At 38.7% G+C, this 18,012-nt stretch overlaps 1 protein-coding gene across 1 annotated transcript in view; it reads right to left on the reverse strand.

Moving 5' to 3' along the window:
* The window catches only part of ANO4 (anoctamin 4), a gene marked incomplete at its 5' end in the record, with an annotated part of 49,867 nt that overhangs the window by 24,868 nt on the left and 6,987 nt on the right, over nt 1-18,012 (reverse strand). The window contains 6 exons of the mRNA XM_008942727.1: nt 75-239; nt 2,794-2,934; nt 8,855-8,937; nt 15,247-15,307; nt 15,817-15,913; nt 16,655-16,789. Of these exons, the coding sequence (XP_008940975.1) occupies nt 75-239; nt 2,794-2,934; nt 8,855-8,937; nt 15,247-15,307; nt 15,817-15,913; nt 16,655-16,789 (682 nt within the window). The remainder of the gene's footprint in view (nt 1-74; nt 240-2,793; nt 2,935-8,854; nt 8,938-15,246; nt 15,308-15,816; nt 15,914-16,654; nt 16,790-18,012) is intronic.

An 18,012-nucleotide genomic window follows, 5' to 3' on the forward strand; every position in this document is an offset into this window, starting at 1 on the left:
AGCATTTGGTGGTCTGCAGACTGAGACATCTACTGATTTGATGGCTTGGTTATAACTTTAGATATGTTACTCACCACATTCAGTAGCATGATGATGCAAAAGTTGATGCACACTGCCGTCCCTGTAGTTGCAACCTGAGAGTTATTCCTGATTAAAGCCCACTTGAAGGCAGCAAAAGTGCTGACAGTCACAACACGGTAAATAACAATGCCAAAAACAGCAGCAATCACCACACAGATCTACAGGAAGAAAAAATCAGTGAGAAGAACTTGAGAACTTTCAATAGAACAGGAGTTAACTTCTCCCTGAAACTCTAAAAACCCAAACCAATGAAACTAAAGACTTGAAAAATACATCCATTTTGATTCCAGAGAAAGTTTTCAACATGAACCTTCTTCTTCTTGTGCACTCCTTTCTATTTTTCATATTGCAACATGTCTTTTGAAATCATATTAAAATAACTCCTAGTTTTAAACATTTGCTTGAAAATGTACCTCTTCCTTAGCATTAATGTGGGAAACAGTGTTGCCAGCTCTGGGAATTAGAAATTTTCTTATTAGCTGTTCCACAGCTAATCTCAAGATGATGTCCCAGCTTGATGGTGTCATATATATGATGGATTTTGTGCTTTGATGGACATGACACATCAGGGAAAAAATGTCTCCATTTGTAAGCACTGCTTCAAGAACAACCCTGGCAAGCTACCTCAGCAAGCTGTTTCTTGCCACAGTTCTGGAAAGATTCTGTCTGTGGAAGGTAACAAATTCAATTGCCCTAGCGGTTTCTTCTTTGATGTGGCTTTCAGCAAATGTGACAGTTATAATGTGAAAGCCATGCAGCTGAGCTGGGCTGCTAAATCACTTGATATTCCATATGCAAAAGTTTAACACTAAATCACAACTGTTTCCCATTGTGACCAATTTATGTCACAGTTTAGCAAGCCACCTAAAGGACAAACAGTTGGAAATTAATATGGGTGACCCATCTTACAGAAAACTCTGACACAGTACCCATTAGCCACCTTATTAGGTAAGGAGGGAGAGTCTCTTCCATAGAAGAAAGATGATTATTTGCAAAAGACAGGTATATTCCAAGTTTATACATAGACAACCCAAACCTAACAAAACTGAAGTATATCTAACTGAATGGGCAAAATGATTTTGTAAACACCGAATGCTAATCAAGCTGGGTTCAAATTTTATTAGTTACAAAACTGGTCGACATGATCCCAGTGCAGAAGAAAAAGAAAAGTGTGTGTTCATGTGAAGGATTCTCTGGATTCCCTGCATAGCATTGCAGGGAAGAAGGACCACTTTGTTAATGGGGAACCACTAAGCTGCTTCACACTGGTTTAGTAACTGCACTGGGAGAGTCCATGCTGTGAAATTCTGAGAGCTGCTCAAACTTGAAGTATTGCTAATTGTGGATCTCCTGTGCTTAAGGCTACAATTTTAAAGGAATATTTTACCTATTTCATTTGAAGTCCACACAATGCCAGTAATAAATAAATAAAAATATCTTCAGTGAAAGTAATCCTTGTCCTGCTTCAAGGATGGTTACGGGAACAATTTGTGGTGTATGCACTTCAGAGCAAAGCTACTCTCCCTGGCACTTGGAGCAAGATCTATTACTAGACTAAGAAGATTAAAGACTGCATTTGCAAAGGGTAGGGATTGCAAAATGTCCCCCTTCATGGAAAAAATGTAGGAAAAATATGCAAAATGTTGCAGTTGTAGAACCAATTCTGAGCAGACATAAATGCCTTCAAGAGCAGTCAGACAGTATGTTGGCTCCTCGTGCCCGGTGTTTGACCATGTGTCTTTGTCTATCCACCTGACATAGCAGAGCACAATTATCTCAATAATGCTCTTACCTTTCTTTCTTTTTCAGGCTTGCTTTGGACAATTTTGAAGCCATCATTTTCTTACAAACCCTCTACCTTTCCCATCTCATTCAAACACAAGGTTGCTGGGCTAGCACATCTATCTGGTTCTCCACAGCTCCTGAAGTTATGAACATAGCTGCTTGGAAAAGCCCTTGTAAATTCCATGAGGGTCTAAACTGATGCCAGCTATGTTTTCCAAGCCTGTCCTACCACTGCTGTTAATGTATGAATTACAGTAAACAGCTTCAGTGAATTCAGAAAACTGAGACATTTCAGCAGAAATGCATGCAGCACACTGTTAGGAGAGGTTTTGCTGCTGCATTTAGTTTTGCACTTTGAAAGTGGGAGAGGTGCCTTATTTTAGACAAAGAACATCAGTTTCTCTATTTCAACTTCACTAGGACTATGAACTCTCTTTCCTTACCTCCTCAATACACCAAAAAACTAGAACATATTAACATCATTAAGCACTCTAGGCACTTTAGTTAGGTTCTCTGTAGAGCTTACAAAGAACAACTGCCTCTTCCATTGTCTCTCTCCCCATCACTTTGGGCTGTCTACACAGGGAAGGCAAGGAAATAAACAAGCTAGTTTAGTCAGCTGAAGTTGGTGCTGAAATGTGGTAGCATCACTATTCCTGCCCCTGTGTTGCTACATATGATGTTATGTCTGTAGCCTTGAAGGAAGAATGTAACTATCTGTGAGACTCAGTGAAGAGTAAACTAGTGTAGGATTTTACAGAAACTCAGGCAAAGGCAATTTGCTATATACAGATTTACAGCCTAAAATAAACATGTTAGAGCTTATTTCACTTCAAAGCAGTCATATCCAGTATTTCCATATTCTTTCAGCAGAGATAATGCTATTTTACAGTTTTTAAGATGGTAAATAAATAAAAGTTCTCAAACCATAAAAAATATTCCAGATGCAGAAACAATGAGTCTGCTGCATTTATCTGCAAATGCTTGATAAGGCTCTGGCTTCCCGGATATGGGGTTCATTCGTTCTTTCTTGGAGTACTTGGCTTCAAACTGCGGACGTATTTCCTCCTAAAAAACAGAGAGATGATGTTCACATACAGCACAGCTAGGAAAGATTCTGTAGAAAACTTCAGGTCATTTATCAGGTCACTTATTGGGAATTACATCTTTGAATACAGTAGCTAGCACAGCTACTATAGAAACTGAGCTGGGAAATCAGGTCTCCTTCATGAGAACTAGAATAAATCGCTGTACCCATAAAACCATATTGGAAGTATTTAGTAAACTCCCAATTAGTTACTCATCTAAACAATGCTCTTTCAAATTATATCACAGTATGCCAAATAATTTTGAGGCTGATGACACAGAGTTTTCCAGCCTGGTATTATCCTATTGATACTGGAATTCTACAACAAAGTAAAAAGAAAAAAAAACCACACACACAAATCCCTCCTTTTTCCAAGTCAAATTGCTGTCTGCTAGGTAATTGGTTACCTTCCTTTTATCAGCAAAAGCTTCTCAGCATTTGAAGAAGGAGCCATGTCATCTAATACTGCTCAATTCCTCCCTAACTTGGACAAAATTATTAGCAGGGATGGCTTTCAGCAGCAGAAATGTCAAGTTCTTTTTTGCCATAAAAACTCTTCTGAAATGAAACCTGGGGATTTATTGAGAAGAAAGTTGGTTACATCTGTTTACAGCCTTATCAGAAGACTGAGTTCACCCTTAGTTCAGGCAGGACTTCATGGTTTTCAGCTGCAGTAGGACTACCCCACTGCCCTGCCATCCAGAAGGTTTGCCAACAGCCGTGTGTCCTGTATCACCTCACCCAAGTCTGACATTGGGGATGCTGTCAAAGATGAGAGGAAAGCAACAAAGATGGATTCTCACAGCTGCTGACAGTCCATACACATTAGATCAAGTTCTACAATGCTCTGATGCATACTGGAGAACTGGCCCATGCCACAGCTTCCTACAAGGGAGCACAACGGCAGCTATGGACTGTCTTTGCAGCTTTCCTACCAGGCCTCTGATATGCATGTCTCTGTAACAGCCAATACCCAGCTCACCAATTTCAGTCCCTTTCAACCCTTCACACGCATTTAATTCAACTCTGACTGACTGAAAGTTGTAAATGGCCAGACCTTAAATGACTGTGTTGAAATAGGTGAATGTTAACTGCTCATACAAGGCTTTAGAATGTGAATAAAAAGAAGATATCCTAAAATTCTACATCTTTTTCATAACAGTTCCCTGTGGGGGAAAAGAAACCAGTCATGAGTCATTCTCATTGTCTCAAATTTTGAAGGCACTTCCTCAATACAGTTGATTTCCAAATTCGAGCAAGAACCTGGTAGCATGGTATTAAAAAAAGTTCAGAGGCATGTATGCTCAGCAGCAATGCTGGTGTAACTAATAATGAGCTTGAGGGAACCAGACCTATGTTAGCTATATACAAAGGCTAAACATGTTGCTGTGGAGGCAGAGTAACACCTTGCTGCTAAGCAGACCATAATCTAGGAAGAGAAACAATGCAAGTAGTGTCCCTGTGTGCCCAGGGACATGCAAAAGCATCGAGTGTGATAGAATTGAAGCAGGGCACTTGAGAATTGCACCCTGTAGATTGTGGAAGGGTGCTGCCAGCTAGTTTACTGAGTCATATAAAAGAAACACTTCTCTGAAGTTTTCTCTAAGCCAAGGTTTGACTACCTTTTACAATCTGCATGATAGGGAACCCCTTATCGTATATACCTGCCCATGATCTAGGTATCTCCTGTGATCTCCAGTCAATTGAGATAATGCAAATTCTATTTTTACAGACACATATGCACATAGAACTGAAACTCTGGCATGAACCTGTGTGCCTGTTTAATGACACTCCGGAATGCTAAGTACAGCTTGGGGCAGGAAGTGAACATTACTGTATCTAGCTGAAGTTAATGATATAAAGAAAGTGACACTGAAGAAAAAGAAAAAGGTATGCTATAAATAGCAACAGAAGCCATATTTCAGCTTGGAGTGCCAGGAATTCTGCACAGTTGTTTTCTTGTTGCACACCCAGCCAAGACCCAATTACTCTCCATGCCTTCCACCTTGTACATCATTTATAAGAGAAGGGAATCCAGACATGCAGCACTGAAAAGACACAACATATTTAGCCCATGTCCCCAGGCTGGGGGACCTGAACGCTGCAGGGGCTGCTTCATGCCTTCCTTGAGTGAAAATCTAAACTGTTGAGGAATTCACAAGGTTGCATATCTGAACAAATTTTATTCTCCTTCTCATCATCTTCATTGTTTCTTCATCTGTTCATTTAGAACAGAAAAGAGACAGCAAAATGATAGTAAACTTTATAAATGGGGATTTTTCAGTCTGTTGTTGGTAGGAATTAATAAATTTCCCTCTGTAGCAAAACCATATTTTTCAATTTGACAATGAAAATTAAAACAAGCAAAAGCTAGATGTGGCAGATAATGTTAATAAAAATAACAATCTTCATTAACAAAATGTTGTGACTTTAAATGGTAATTAGAACTCTTTAATTGATTTCTTTGAAACAGCTAATAAATTAAATCAGCTGATTTTGTTCAGTGATAACTGAATGTAACGTAGAGAGGAAATTTAATTATAGTGATTTTATTAGAAAGCAGCACTTTTCGCAGAAAAATTTTCATCTTGTGCAGACAAAATTCTTACTGACATCTCACTGACATACAACTTCATGACCAAACTCCACAAGATGTGTCTTTTTCCATCTACATAAAACAGATTCTGTTTCTGTTCTCCTTCCTTCCTGCTTCTCAGACATGGATCATTCCAATTCTTTACTCACAAGAGAAACCATACCAATTTCTGTAGTAGCAAATATGGATTAATGTGCATTAAGCCATATCTTTCTGCACTAGAAAAGCTACTCTAAATTTCTTTGTAAAATATATCCTTTTCTTTCAGGAAGTTTCTGAGTGCTTTAACAGGTGAATTCTTGCAGGAGTCCTATCCTCCCTAGTCCAAGGATATATCGTCCTGTATAGAACAGATGCAGAAAAGGGATTTGTAGAAGATTGAAAATCTGAATCTTGATCACTGGTACAATGATAGTACGCCCAGAAGTAAGTCTCCTTGCAAAGCCTGTGGTCCTTGCAAAGTCCTCCTTGCAGCTGAAGGCAATGGCTAAGTGAAGAGGTGGTCTTTGAACCACAGAACAGAGAAATGGTATCAACACTTTTTTCACCTGGGATACCTGCTTCCAAACTGTGACTGTCTCAGGGGCAAAGTCCTACAGAGACCCCAGTGCCAATGGAAAAAAAGTGGCCTTCGGATACTTAAGAAGAGGAGGCAGAGGTCTGTAGAGATGACCTTAAAGCAAGCAAATGTTTGAGTTGTGCAGTAGGTATGGGCACTGGCAGCTATAGCATCTTTGGCAAAGACACCTCTAGGAGGCAAACAGCTCCCACTCTTGGGATCCCACTGAACACCACACAAAGGAGGAACTGATGCCTCAAATGCCAATGACATACTGATGCTCTGATGACTGGTCATATAAATCTTTGAGAAGCAATCAGCTGCGTTCCTATTGGCATCTTTAACTTTTAATTTGAGAAAGGAAGGTACCATCTGGCACACTGCTTCTGCAAAACTGATACCTCCTGCTGTAGAGACACAAAACTCCCTCTAGAACTATAAGAAGGTACAATGAATAGCTCTGGATTAGGTACACTCACCACTGCCCCAGGGTACCTGACTGAGGTCTTGTCGACAGACCTCATTGGAAAAAGCCTTGCATGAGAATAAAAGACCAGGTGACCACCAGCAGGGAGTAGGTATCCTCTGAAATTTACTGAAATACATATGTCATCCTGCAGGCTAAACTGCATTAATCTGCCAGTGGAACATAAACACCTCGTATAAAAACTAATATTATTTGATAGACATCATAAAATAAAGACATCATCTTTCTATGAGAGTAGTTTCAACTACTAGAAACTCTTTCAGGCTTTCCGTCTGGAAGAGGAAAAATCTGGTAACTCTACTCTCTTCTGTATTTTCAGTGCTTATTCCAGCCAAAGCCTTAGTTTCACAGGCATGGTAATGCTCTTCCAGAAAAAGCTTAGAAAGCAGAGAGCAAATGTTCCATGAAAATGCTTTCCTCTAGGTTCTGTAGGAGGACATGCTCTTTCAGCAGTAGCAGCAAGGTTATAAGCAGAGTTTGAGCATGTGCAGAAAGAGGACAGCAAAACAGAATGAGCAGTGGTCCTGAAGGGGCTTGGAGCTGCTATGCTCATACTTAAGCAAAAGACCCCAAGTATTAGCACAGCAGCCAGAAAACAGTATTATTATATGGGAAGAAAACAACCAAAAAAAGCGAAGCATCTCCTAAGGGCAACCTTACCAGGAAAGTCAATGTTTGTAAATGGACCGATCATACAAGATTCAGGTGGATGGCTTTATAAATCAGCATAATCCCAAACCCGGGTGGGTTAAATGGTAAAAGGTGCAGACATATCCCAAACTATAAGCATCTGCAAGACAGGCTTCCTGGGAAAAACATAAAAAGGGACTCATACTATACTTGGCTTGTGTATTTTGTTAGTTTAAAGGCTCCTTCATATTCTGAGGACACTGAGCTATAATACTACCTTGGAAATTGCAGTTTGGTGCGTCCATCTTTTTTGCCTTAACTGTCCACAGCAGTAGTGGCTTTTCTGGGACATGATCGCTACAGGTCAACCCTGACTAATATTTGAACCTCAGGCAAGGCTATCTCAGTGTGACCTCTCTCTGACTCTCCAGGACTGGCACAAGCAGGTTGCTAATCTCAGGAGAATTAAATTAGTATTAGGGTATTTTCTAACTACAGTCTTGAAGTCCTGGACTTCAATAGTCCTGAAGTATCACCCAGAATTGACAGCATACTTGCACAAATAATGATGTTCCTATTGCTATAATGAAACCAATTTCTAGTTGTGTAAGTGGTTTGATTTCATGTTTCTGGATTATTTTCTTTGTCATTAAGCATTTTTAAAAAAGTGTCCTACCAACAGATGAGGAATGGTATCATTTCATGTCCACATTGAACGATATTGCCTTGTAGAGACAAAATTCCCCTAACACAGAAGTCTGTTTCTCTGTTGGCAAGATTAATGAAAAATAAATTTTGCCATGGAGACAGCAATATAGAAGTTCAACTGCATTTAGACTGCTACATCAGCACCTTACAGTCACTCCAGGGGTTTCAGGACAGTCTCTGGAGAGGAAGAAGAGCAGACTCTGTCTAAATCCCACTTGGTGTGCACTTTTTCTCCTGTACCCACCGAATCTTGCTTTTTTTCCTGCATAATAAAACCTTCTAATTCCACTCAGACCTAAGCTCTCAGTCCCAAGAGCATGCTGTTTCTTTCTGGTTACCACTACAGAAAAAAAGATATTTTTTGCTGTTTAGTTGCCTCCCAAAGGGGATTTCTTCCACCAACAGAGGATGAACTAAGTCCTTTGAGATGGTTCATCTTTTTCAGTGCCTCCACAGCACTGTATGCTTAGGTAATAAGCACTTGAATGTTTGCAAACTGGTACAAGCCTCACAAGGCTTTTTCTCCATCAGTATTCTTAGTGGCTATCTAAAAGAATAGATAAAAATTTGTTTAAAAAAATTGATGGTACACTGGACTGTCAAGAATCTCCCTGGATTCAAACCAAAATTTGTTAGATTCCTGCAAAGTGCATTTTTTTTTCCTGAAATCTGCCACAATGACAGCCACTTAATATATTGAAATTAATTTAGATTTACAAGGGTGTAAAAACAAAAGATGGTTTTGCCTGGTGAATGTTTCTTCACATTATAGAGGAAATATCTGAGGAGAAAAACATGTATTTCCTAGTTTATAAAGCTCTGAAGAATGAATTGAAAATAAATCTAAAAGAAAAACACGCTTACGTTTTGAGCCAAATCACTTTGTATTACAGCTTAAGGAGTACAGTTTTTCATACAAACCTCTTCTTCTTCCCAGTCTATCAAGTCCCAGTCATAAGCAATTACTGCTCGCCTTCTTTTCCAAAACTCCAGAAAAACAGTGGCTGAAGCAAATAGAAAAAAAATACAATATTGTTTTTAAGTCAAGAAAATGCTAATGACTATCCCAGAACTGTTGAATGAAGCTGTTACATTATTTTCATTTCTTTTCATAAATGGATTCCTTTGAACAGCAAATCATGCTGATGATCAAAACTGCATTCAAAAAGCATTGCTTTCTAAGGATTACTTTGCTTGCTTCAAGTATGATTGAGGCTTTAGAGATTTCATTTAGTGCTAAATGAGGATGTCTAATTTCTAATCAACCAAGTGAGAATTCTCAAAGAACAGAAATGTTCCTGTGACTCATCATAACTAAATATAGCAAAATTCTGATGAAACTAAAGGTTTCTTGGGGTTATTGTACATAAAGAAGTACCTTTCCTTCTTTGAAGACCATTTACAATACACAGAAACCAGAACCCAGAGGAAGCACATTCTGGTGCATGTGCAAATCTTTTAGGAAATGGGAACTTTTTGTCTTACACCATTCTAATCCAGACCATTTCTTTTACACTACATGAGTGTGTATGCATGGTGTGACATTAACATCCGACAATTAAACATTCTGTGCTGTACAGCCTTTATTGACAGAGTTCAAGATAGTATAATATACCTGTACACGCCTGTGACCCAGGTGTGTCCATCCATTTTGTGATGGAAAGAACAACCAATGAAGCACTCAGTCATAAAATGATGTGTTCATATTCTGAAGATTAATACTGAACCTGTTAATGGCTACAGGTTATTAAAATTTGTTTTGTTAAAAGGATGTAGGAGCTGCCTAAAGCTAATACAAATCAATGGAAAGGCTTCCTCTTCCACAGTGAGGTTGGGCTCTTTCCTTTATTGCCCACTGAAAAGCATTCAGGCTGATAACCACAGAGAGCATAACCCTCTTTATTCATGAGCTAACACAGCATCAGCTGTAACAGTGTCACAATAGCCTGGCAATATGTTCCACCTCCAGTCCTCAAAGCATCTCCTTAATAGACTACCTGCTCTACTGCAGCATATTGACAATGATATGACATGACACTAAGCACTGTCACTAGCTTAGTGAAAGTGAATTTTTAGCCAGTAAGAATGACTGTATTTTAATGTATTAGCCAATGCAGCTAAGATATGCTTAGAAAATGAACACTGTGAGAAGATAAGGTAAGATATCAAAAGCATGTTTAAGGAGGTAGCTATTTGGTTTGAAGGCATTTTCATACATCACTTCATCTTTTTTTTCTGAAAGATGGAGTTATGTTACACTAGGTAACCAGCTGCTTTGATGTAATCTAATAAAAAAGTCAATTCAGTCTCCTGATCTTAATATTTCTATGACTTTTTGAAGTAATTGCAGTATGGTTACTTTGGATAAGCAAAACTAGTAACTGTTAATGAGGCTCTGCTACTGATTAACCAGCACACTGTTCATTTCTTGACTTGTCTTCTCGTAGAGCTGGTTCTCTCCTATCAATTCATATTGAATTGTTTTGCACAGGCTAATCAAGTAGCCCTGAACTTTTTGGAGACCTGAGAGAAAAAAAAATCCTGGGCATATGAGACCACAGGCATGAACCTCTCAGATATGTCTGTGCTGAATTGTACTTCTTTCCTGTCTTGTTCTTTACACACTTGGAACGAGAAATCTATACATATTATATTTAGTATATTTAGCACCTGTCAGAGTAAGTATATACAGTTCCTGAAGCCTCTTTAGAAAGCTATTTTCAAATCATTAAAGTAGCAAATAGGATGATCTGCACAATTCTGTTTTAGCTTTTACTGTGCTACATTTTTCTCCCTCTATTCAGGTTAGTGTGCACTTTTCCCTTGCTAGGTATTTTAAAATCTGCTATAAATAGCCATCTTTGATTGATTCAATGTACTACTGAGGTCTTCTAAAAAGTACTGCGTTTTGAAATTTCTCTGCTTCTTTTCTAGTCAAGTAATTACTAATACCCCATATCAGATTTCAGCATCCTTTTCTGACTTTGACAGCTGAATAGGACACAGTTGTACTTGTTCTCCTGCTTTCCAATTGGTATGTTTAAACCAGATGCCGAAAATTCTCCAACAATCCTTCTTGGAATTTTTAATTTCTCATTGGCCTTAACTCCCAGGTTTTTTTGCTATTTTTTTTCTATACTATGGTTGCCCTGCTTCAGAGCTCAAACATGCAGCTCAGTCCTCAACATCCCCTTGTTCAAGCAGCTGTTTTAACATAATTTTCTCAGATACTCTTGAAACAAGTTGTGGTCATATCTGGTAATGCAAATAGCCTCTTGCAGCAAATAGCTTAATTCTGACCATCTCTCAGAAATTCTCCCCCTCATGGTGTTCTGTATTTCAGAACAGCACTAAATGTATCCATCCTGACTTCTAGAATATATATTTTCAGCAGCCAGGAATGCTTCTGAAGAACTTTAAATTCTGTATCCTCAGAGAGCAGATCAGTGTGAATATTTCATGCTAGAGGCAAGGATTGTAGGAAAATAATGTTTTTTATTAGACTAACTGATATGGATAGAAAAAAAATGTTTCATGTTGGTATTTATTATCGCTTGGAAAAAGTGCTAAATTCTTCAAGCCAGGCCTTTTTTTGTTCTCCCGACTTTGCCTTTCGGCAAGTGTTCTGAAGTTACTTCCTTTTATCAAAGGAAACATTATTCTAGGTAGACAAGCAGAAATTTTAAAAAGGACTTTTACTGTGTCCCTAGTGCCTGAAAGATATGCAGAGAGAGAGAAATTGCCATCTGCCCACCTCGTCTCTAACAAAGCACTAGGAATGATGAATAGTTGGACTCTATTGTTGGACAGTCACAAACTTTACTACTGAGCTTCAGGAAATGTCTAGACAGTGACATCTTTGCAGTAACATTCCCCAGTACTTGAACTGGAAAAGCAAAAGCTAGAATTCCATCTGGCTTTACAGCAACATGTTAGGAGTCAATTTGATACAAAATTTACCTAGTTTTTTTTTTTTTTTTTTTTTTTCTGAAAGCTACTTTGTTTCTGCACTTGAAATGTCAACATTTATTTAGAATGAACATCTTTCTCTCAACCTTTGGTAAGAATCCAATTCAGACAGTAAAAAGAGAGGAGTTTTTCCTTGGAATGGGCCCTATCTTTTTATCAAGCTTGACACATCTCAAGGCATACATAAAGTGTGAAGTGTAGGTGTCTCACTCTAGCTCAGAAACACAAAAAAATGCTATTGCTTAGCTTTTGTCCTTTGCTACATTAGTTTAAAATGAAAGTTGCCTTAAGCCTTGTCTTTTGGGTATACCTCAGCAAGTATCAGATTTTTTTTTTTTTTGTATTATATCAATTACTTTTATTTCTTATATGGAACTTTGCTTAAGCCAGGCAGGAAATACAATAAGTGAGGTGATGGGTTAACATTTTTGTAGAGAAAAATGTGTTTCAATTCCAATATATCCTGGTGTGTTTGACAATTCCAGCCTTATTTTGGACCCACTTAACCCCCAATGAAGCATTATAAAAGATGGGTCCTTGTGCTTCAGCGTTTTACAGCCAGGCTCATTGCTGCTCCACAAATCAAGCAGCCCATACTGATGTTTGTTGTGGTAATTCCTCTCCCCAGCCTGGCCACAGCAGTTTGCTCATCATTTGGAGAAGCATTTTATTTCTACTTAAAAAGTGAACAACCCACTTTATCTATCAATTAAAGATGCCATTAGGGTAAAAGGAGAAAACCACCATACAGATCACCTCTTCATGGAATGCCCAACCTGTCCACGCCTGGTTTTGAAAACCCCAAGCAAGTGGCTGAGGCTTCTCTCTCAGGATGAGAGTTCAATAAACAGAGGGATCTAAAGACGGTGAAGAAAGTACTTCAGATAATAAGCAGTAGCTAAGCTCAGGCTAAAGAGGTAACACAATTTTAGTTGCCCTTTTTTGCTTTCATTCTGTTTTTGAAAGCACTACTATCATTATTTCACATTCTAGTGTCTGTCAAAGTGGACCATCAAGAAGGCTAAACTTTTCACAGTAAATTTGTCATGCGCTTGCCAGTTGTATCATGATGACAGAAAACCCGTTTCAAACAGCTATGACTGTTTCTTCTCTTCCTCTATGATTTACTGAGATGATGGTAACACCTGCAGCTGCCAATACGCCTACTGCAGACTGAAAATCCATTTAAGACAGTGGTGAGCCAACTCATAAATCCAGTACCAGTAAAACCTGGAAAGTGTGGCTTTCCATGTTCTAATGTTAATGCCCTAACTGTATGGAAAATAGCTCCACAATCTCACTGTTATCTCAGCAAAGTCTTACATAAGAAAACTATAGTTTGGGTGGAGCCATAGGATCACCCCTTTTCCCAAACCATTACCCTACATTCACTACCTCCTTCCAATTGTCGCCCCTACATCTCTCTTGGCAGCAAACTCACAAGCACAGTGTAAGTCAAGAAAAGGGGTGGGGAAAGCTCTCACCTCAGCACTCTCCTAGAGGCTCTTTTCCACTAGCCAAATCATCCAGAAGGCAGCAATTTTTTATATTTTTTCTTAACTCTCTGGGGTCTCAGGTGCTGGAGATGCATGAATGGGCAATATAGTTCCCAGTTCTGTCAGACTCATGGGGAGATATCCACAAAAAGAATTGGATCTGGGAGTCTGACAGTGATGCTGAAGGAGAGGGAGGAAGGAGAGGCTAACCAAAGTGAGGTGCAGCTCCTGTCAGCTAGGGATGGGAAAGAAAGAGGACCTACAACGTTTTGTAGACAGGCATATTCAGCCTGCTCAGCCTTCTCCCAGGCAGTGACTATGAAGCAAGACCAGGCATGGTTACCTGACTGAGTGACCTCCCTTACCTAGAGCTGCTTTCCTGTAGCCCTGGATCTGGGCAGTGCTAGGACAATGTGCAATGCTGTGAGTAAAGCTGATTCCTGAAAGCAGCGTGACTGTTAAGGAGGATCAAAAGCACTGATGCAAAAAGCTGCGCTCTGAAGACATGCTCACCAGTAGATAGGAATAGTGACATAAGTGTTCAACAGTGTTATCTCATCAGTTTTCCTCGCTGAAATCTAAGTCCCTGCCTCTAAACTGTCTTGGAAATTCTTAACTTCAGTGATCACACAGAGAAAGAATTTGAAAAAACTGAGTGGCCGTCTAAAAAAGGTCATTAGGCTTAGAAATTTTTGGTGATTTTCAGCTCTGGTGAAGCTCTAAAACAAAGCTGAAATACCAAAGAGAGGCATAAAATCTACACCATATGGATTTTTTTCTTAACATAACTTTTGATATTTTAATATGACCAATATTACATGAAATGGCATGAATAGGTTTGACTGGTATATGAACTTATTTAATCAATTAACTAAGACAAGAACATAATTTTGGAGGAAGGAGGTGAAACAGACTGGTAGGCTAATCTGTGTTGTCCTGATGGCTCTGATGTTGTCTCCTGGATATCTCCTGTGGCTCAGTAAAGAGATTTGTAGTTTAAAATGGAGATTATGAGAATTACTTGGACATCTTTCCAAAACATTTGGAGATGTGTCAGTAAGAAGAGGAGGATGATAGCTAAATCAGGGTAGCCCAAGCACCCAGAGCTGTGAGATGGATGCCATTTTTGAGTCACCTCATTGAGCACCATTTTCTAAAGGTGTTAACCTTCTCTCAGAATGGCATGGCAGCAGCTGAGACACTGAGCATGCTCAGGGCACGTCTGAAAGACTTTCTGTGCTTCCAGAAATTATTGTTTCCTCTTGCCTTCTTTCTGCCTACAAGATCACAGTAGGAAAAACAGTTGAGCCAGAAATAGAATTGTCCTATGGGCAAAATTCAGCCTCCATGGCAACAGTTAGACCACTCTCGGATCAACTGGTCATTAAGCTAAATCTTCCATTTATTTAATCAGTTTTGCTTTAATTACAATCAGCTTACATGTATTTAAGCTTTCCTGCCTTTCTGCAAGGTGGGAAGAACAATACATTAATAAATTTTAGACACTAAACTCAACTGCTGTAAGATAAGAAAAGCCCTGAACAGAAACAGAGAAAAGACCTCAGTGCCAACAGATTGAAAAACAATTAAAAAAAATCTAGAATATTAACTACCTACATACACACTACATAATACATTTATGTTTTTATTTTAATTAAAATTACTATCACATACAAGCCTGATTTCAACCACTTCAGTCTTCCTTTTGCAGAAACAGAAAAGAATCAAGTCTGTGTTTTTTTTTCTCAGTATCTGAAAAAAGTGTGCTAGAAATTAAAGGCTTAGTTTGCATTACAATCTTTAAGAAAAAAGGTTGTGCAATTGCTTAATATCAAACCAAAAACTTACCCCACACTGCCATGAAAACAGCAAAAAAGACAGTAGCTCCATTGTCAAAAAGGTGGGTTACCTGAGGGATATATTAACAACGTAATCAATGTGAGATAATAAGGCTTTATTTTCTGTTTTCACCTAATAAAATTAATGTGATCATGAGCTGGCCTTACAATCCTGAGGACCCTTCCTTGGATGTGTGGAAGGCAATTGACAGGACTATTTGCCAGCCTGGTCTGGGACTGACACCTGCCAAAACCAGCTGTGAGCATCATTTCAAACCCAAAACATTCATTTTGTGGAGCCACGTACAAAGGATAAATCATAAGGTAAAGGTTGATGCCAAGGACACCACAGCACGTGCATCTAGGACACAACCTCTGGGATTACTGAATAACTGCAAAGAGCATACAAGTGTTTTACACCTCAAACTAAGTCTTGATAGAAGACAATGAATGTTAATATTGCCTGAACTTGGTCTGTCCTTTCAAGACTATCTACGCAGGCTCACTGCAGAGAAATGCAAAAGGCAAAATTAATGCTTCTACAATGAAAGATTTCTATTAGCATGGTTTTAAGATGTACCTTGGCATAAACGCAGCTGTCTGACAACCTCATGAAAGGACAGTATTTATCACATATAGGACACATTATGATATCAGTAGCTTGGCAGACTTCTTTACTGGAAAAACAGAAAAAAAAATAGTTTGATACACAACAGTCTTCGAATGGATTTATAAGTTTCACTACCAGTTATTAATTGAACAATATTGGCTCTATAACAGAAGTCAAGGTCTTCATAACATTATGGGTATAATTAAGAATTGTTGACTGTCTAAGGCTTTCGAGTTTACACTCATAACGACAGAGGACAGTTCTTCAGGGCCAGACTAGCAGTATCTCTTCACCATTTCCAGCTTCTCCTTGAGTCAGAAGTGATCTTTGGTAGGATAAGGGTGAAGATGATTGCAGATAACGTTATGTTTGACTTATTCTTGTGACTTAAGAGTGCAAGAATGTAGAGATACAGCGCTCAGCAGAAGGTTCACTGCATTCTTCATCTGAAGAATAACTTCCTGTGGTGGATCTTTGGGAAAGGCCTTGAAGAGAGTGAAAATTCCCCACTCTTTTGCTAGTCTGTTACAACAGTAATGAAGGACCCCTACTTTTTCACTACTTCATGCTGAGTTGCCAGCACCATCACCTACTAGAGGTGGACAAGTAACATTGCCTCCGGTCCCAATTCAGGGGCACATAACAAGGGAAGCTTGTTACTGGGTACCTTATGAGAATCAGTCAGTCTTTGACAGAATTGAAAATTCAACGGTTGAAAATGAAATAATTAACCATTCATATGAAGATCTCTTAAATTATTTATAACAACACACAGCTGTAAATTCCCTTATAAAAGTGCTCACGTTACCTGACTTGGCAGTGGTTCAAAGTGGTGACTCCATACAAAAAGACAAACAATCCAATGAAGGCAGCTGGGAAGAGCATTCCCGTGTACCAGCCTAACCAGGCAAAGTAGAGCCCAATTTTCTCACCAAAGTACCGCCTGTTTTAAAACACAACACACCAAAGTTACCTGCTAATTAGAATAGATCTGTTTAATCTTGCTTGTTAATAGAAAAGAAATATTTTTATCATATGCAAAGAGTAGATTAGAGATCGGAGTCAAAATTTCCTGAAGAAAAAGACTACAACAAGGCATCTCAATTGACACTGAGGAACCTGCCTCATAAATGAAAGCAGAAAACGAAATTAAAAACTCACCTAACACAGTTTAAAGTGAGATGAGTGGAGACCTTAGAAACGAAACACTGCATTAATTTTAAAAAGCTAGTTATTTGAATTTGGGAAATTGATGGCTTTTCATGCCTTTTGGCTGTGTAACTGTACTTCCCAAATAACTGCATTGAAATCAGTTTTATCCCTAAAACTGGTATAAAAGGAAAAATGATTTAAGCCCAAATAATTTCTAAGAAATTAATTAACCAGAGGTTATTCTCGAACACGGTTTATTTTCATTTAATTATTTGTTTTCTTAGGCCAGTTCCTGGAAAATTAATCTCATGATTCACAGAAGGAAAGTTAAGTGTGGTCCAACGAATAACTTCTAACATCTTGCACTGATATGAAGAAAGTAGTCTGATTTTAACCTAATTTGGCAACTGTATTGCTTAAAAACTAACAGCAAAGTGGCCAGGAAGCTCATATTTTCTACATATCCATTAGCTTTTTTCCTCCTCCCAGGCACAACCAAATCTTCATTTATGTGTTAGAGAGTACATCAAGCACACATAAAACCTGCTGAATTCATCAGCATAGGAGCAGGCTCATGCATTGTCCTGTATTTGATGGCATTGTGCACAGTATGCTGATGATAAGGTTGTTTTACAAATCAATATGCAATTGTCGTAATTACAATGAAGATTTTAGGAGATCGTTTGCAGGATTAGTTTTAAAGAATCAGGAAAGATGATATTCTTGCATTTCAGAGACTTTGCAGACAAATTAAGCTTGCGTATCAACTGAATTTGAGAACAGCTGCTGGTGAAAATTCCCTTTTATTCTAATGATGCTACTTCTGACCTGTCCAGAGACAAAGAATGCAACGCGTCAGCACTGCTGCCTCCTTTATGCTACCAGAAAACACCTTCGGTTGAACTTTCGCTGGGAGGAAGAAAAGAACCATGATAGGCTCCAGGGCTTGAGGCAGTGGAGAAGAGCAAGAAACACTTGATCTGGAATGGACAAAATCATCAGTTTTCAAATGGA

Source organism: Merops nubicus, unplaced genomic scaffold (assembly GCF_000691845.1).
Source record: "Merops nubicus isolate BGI_N331 unplaced genomic scaffold, ASM69184v1 scaffold27006, whole genome shotgun sequence".
NCBI lineage: Eukaryota > Metazoa > Chordata > Aves > Coraciiformes > Meropidae > Merops > Merops nubicus.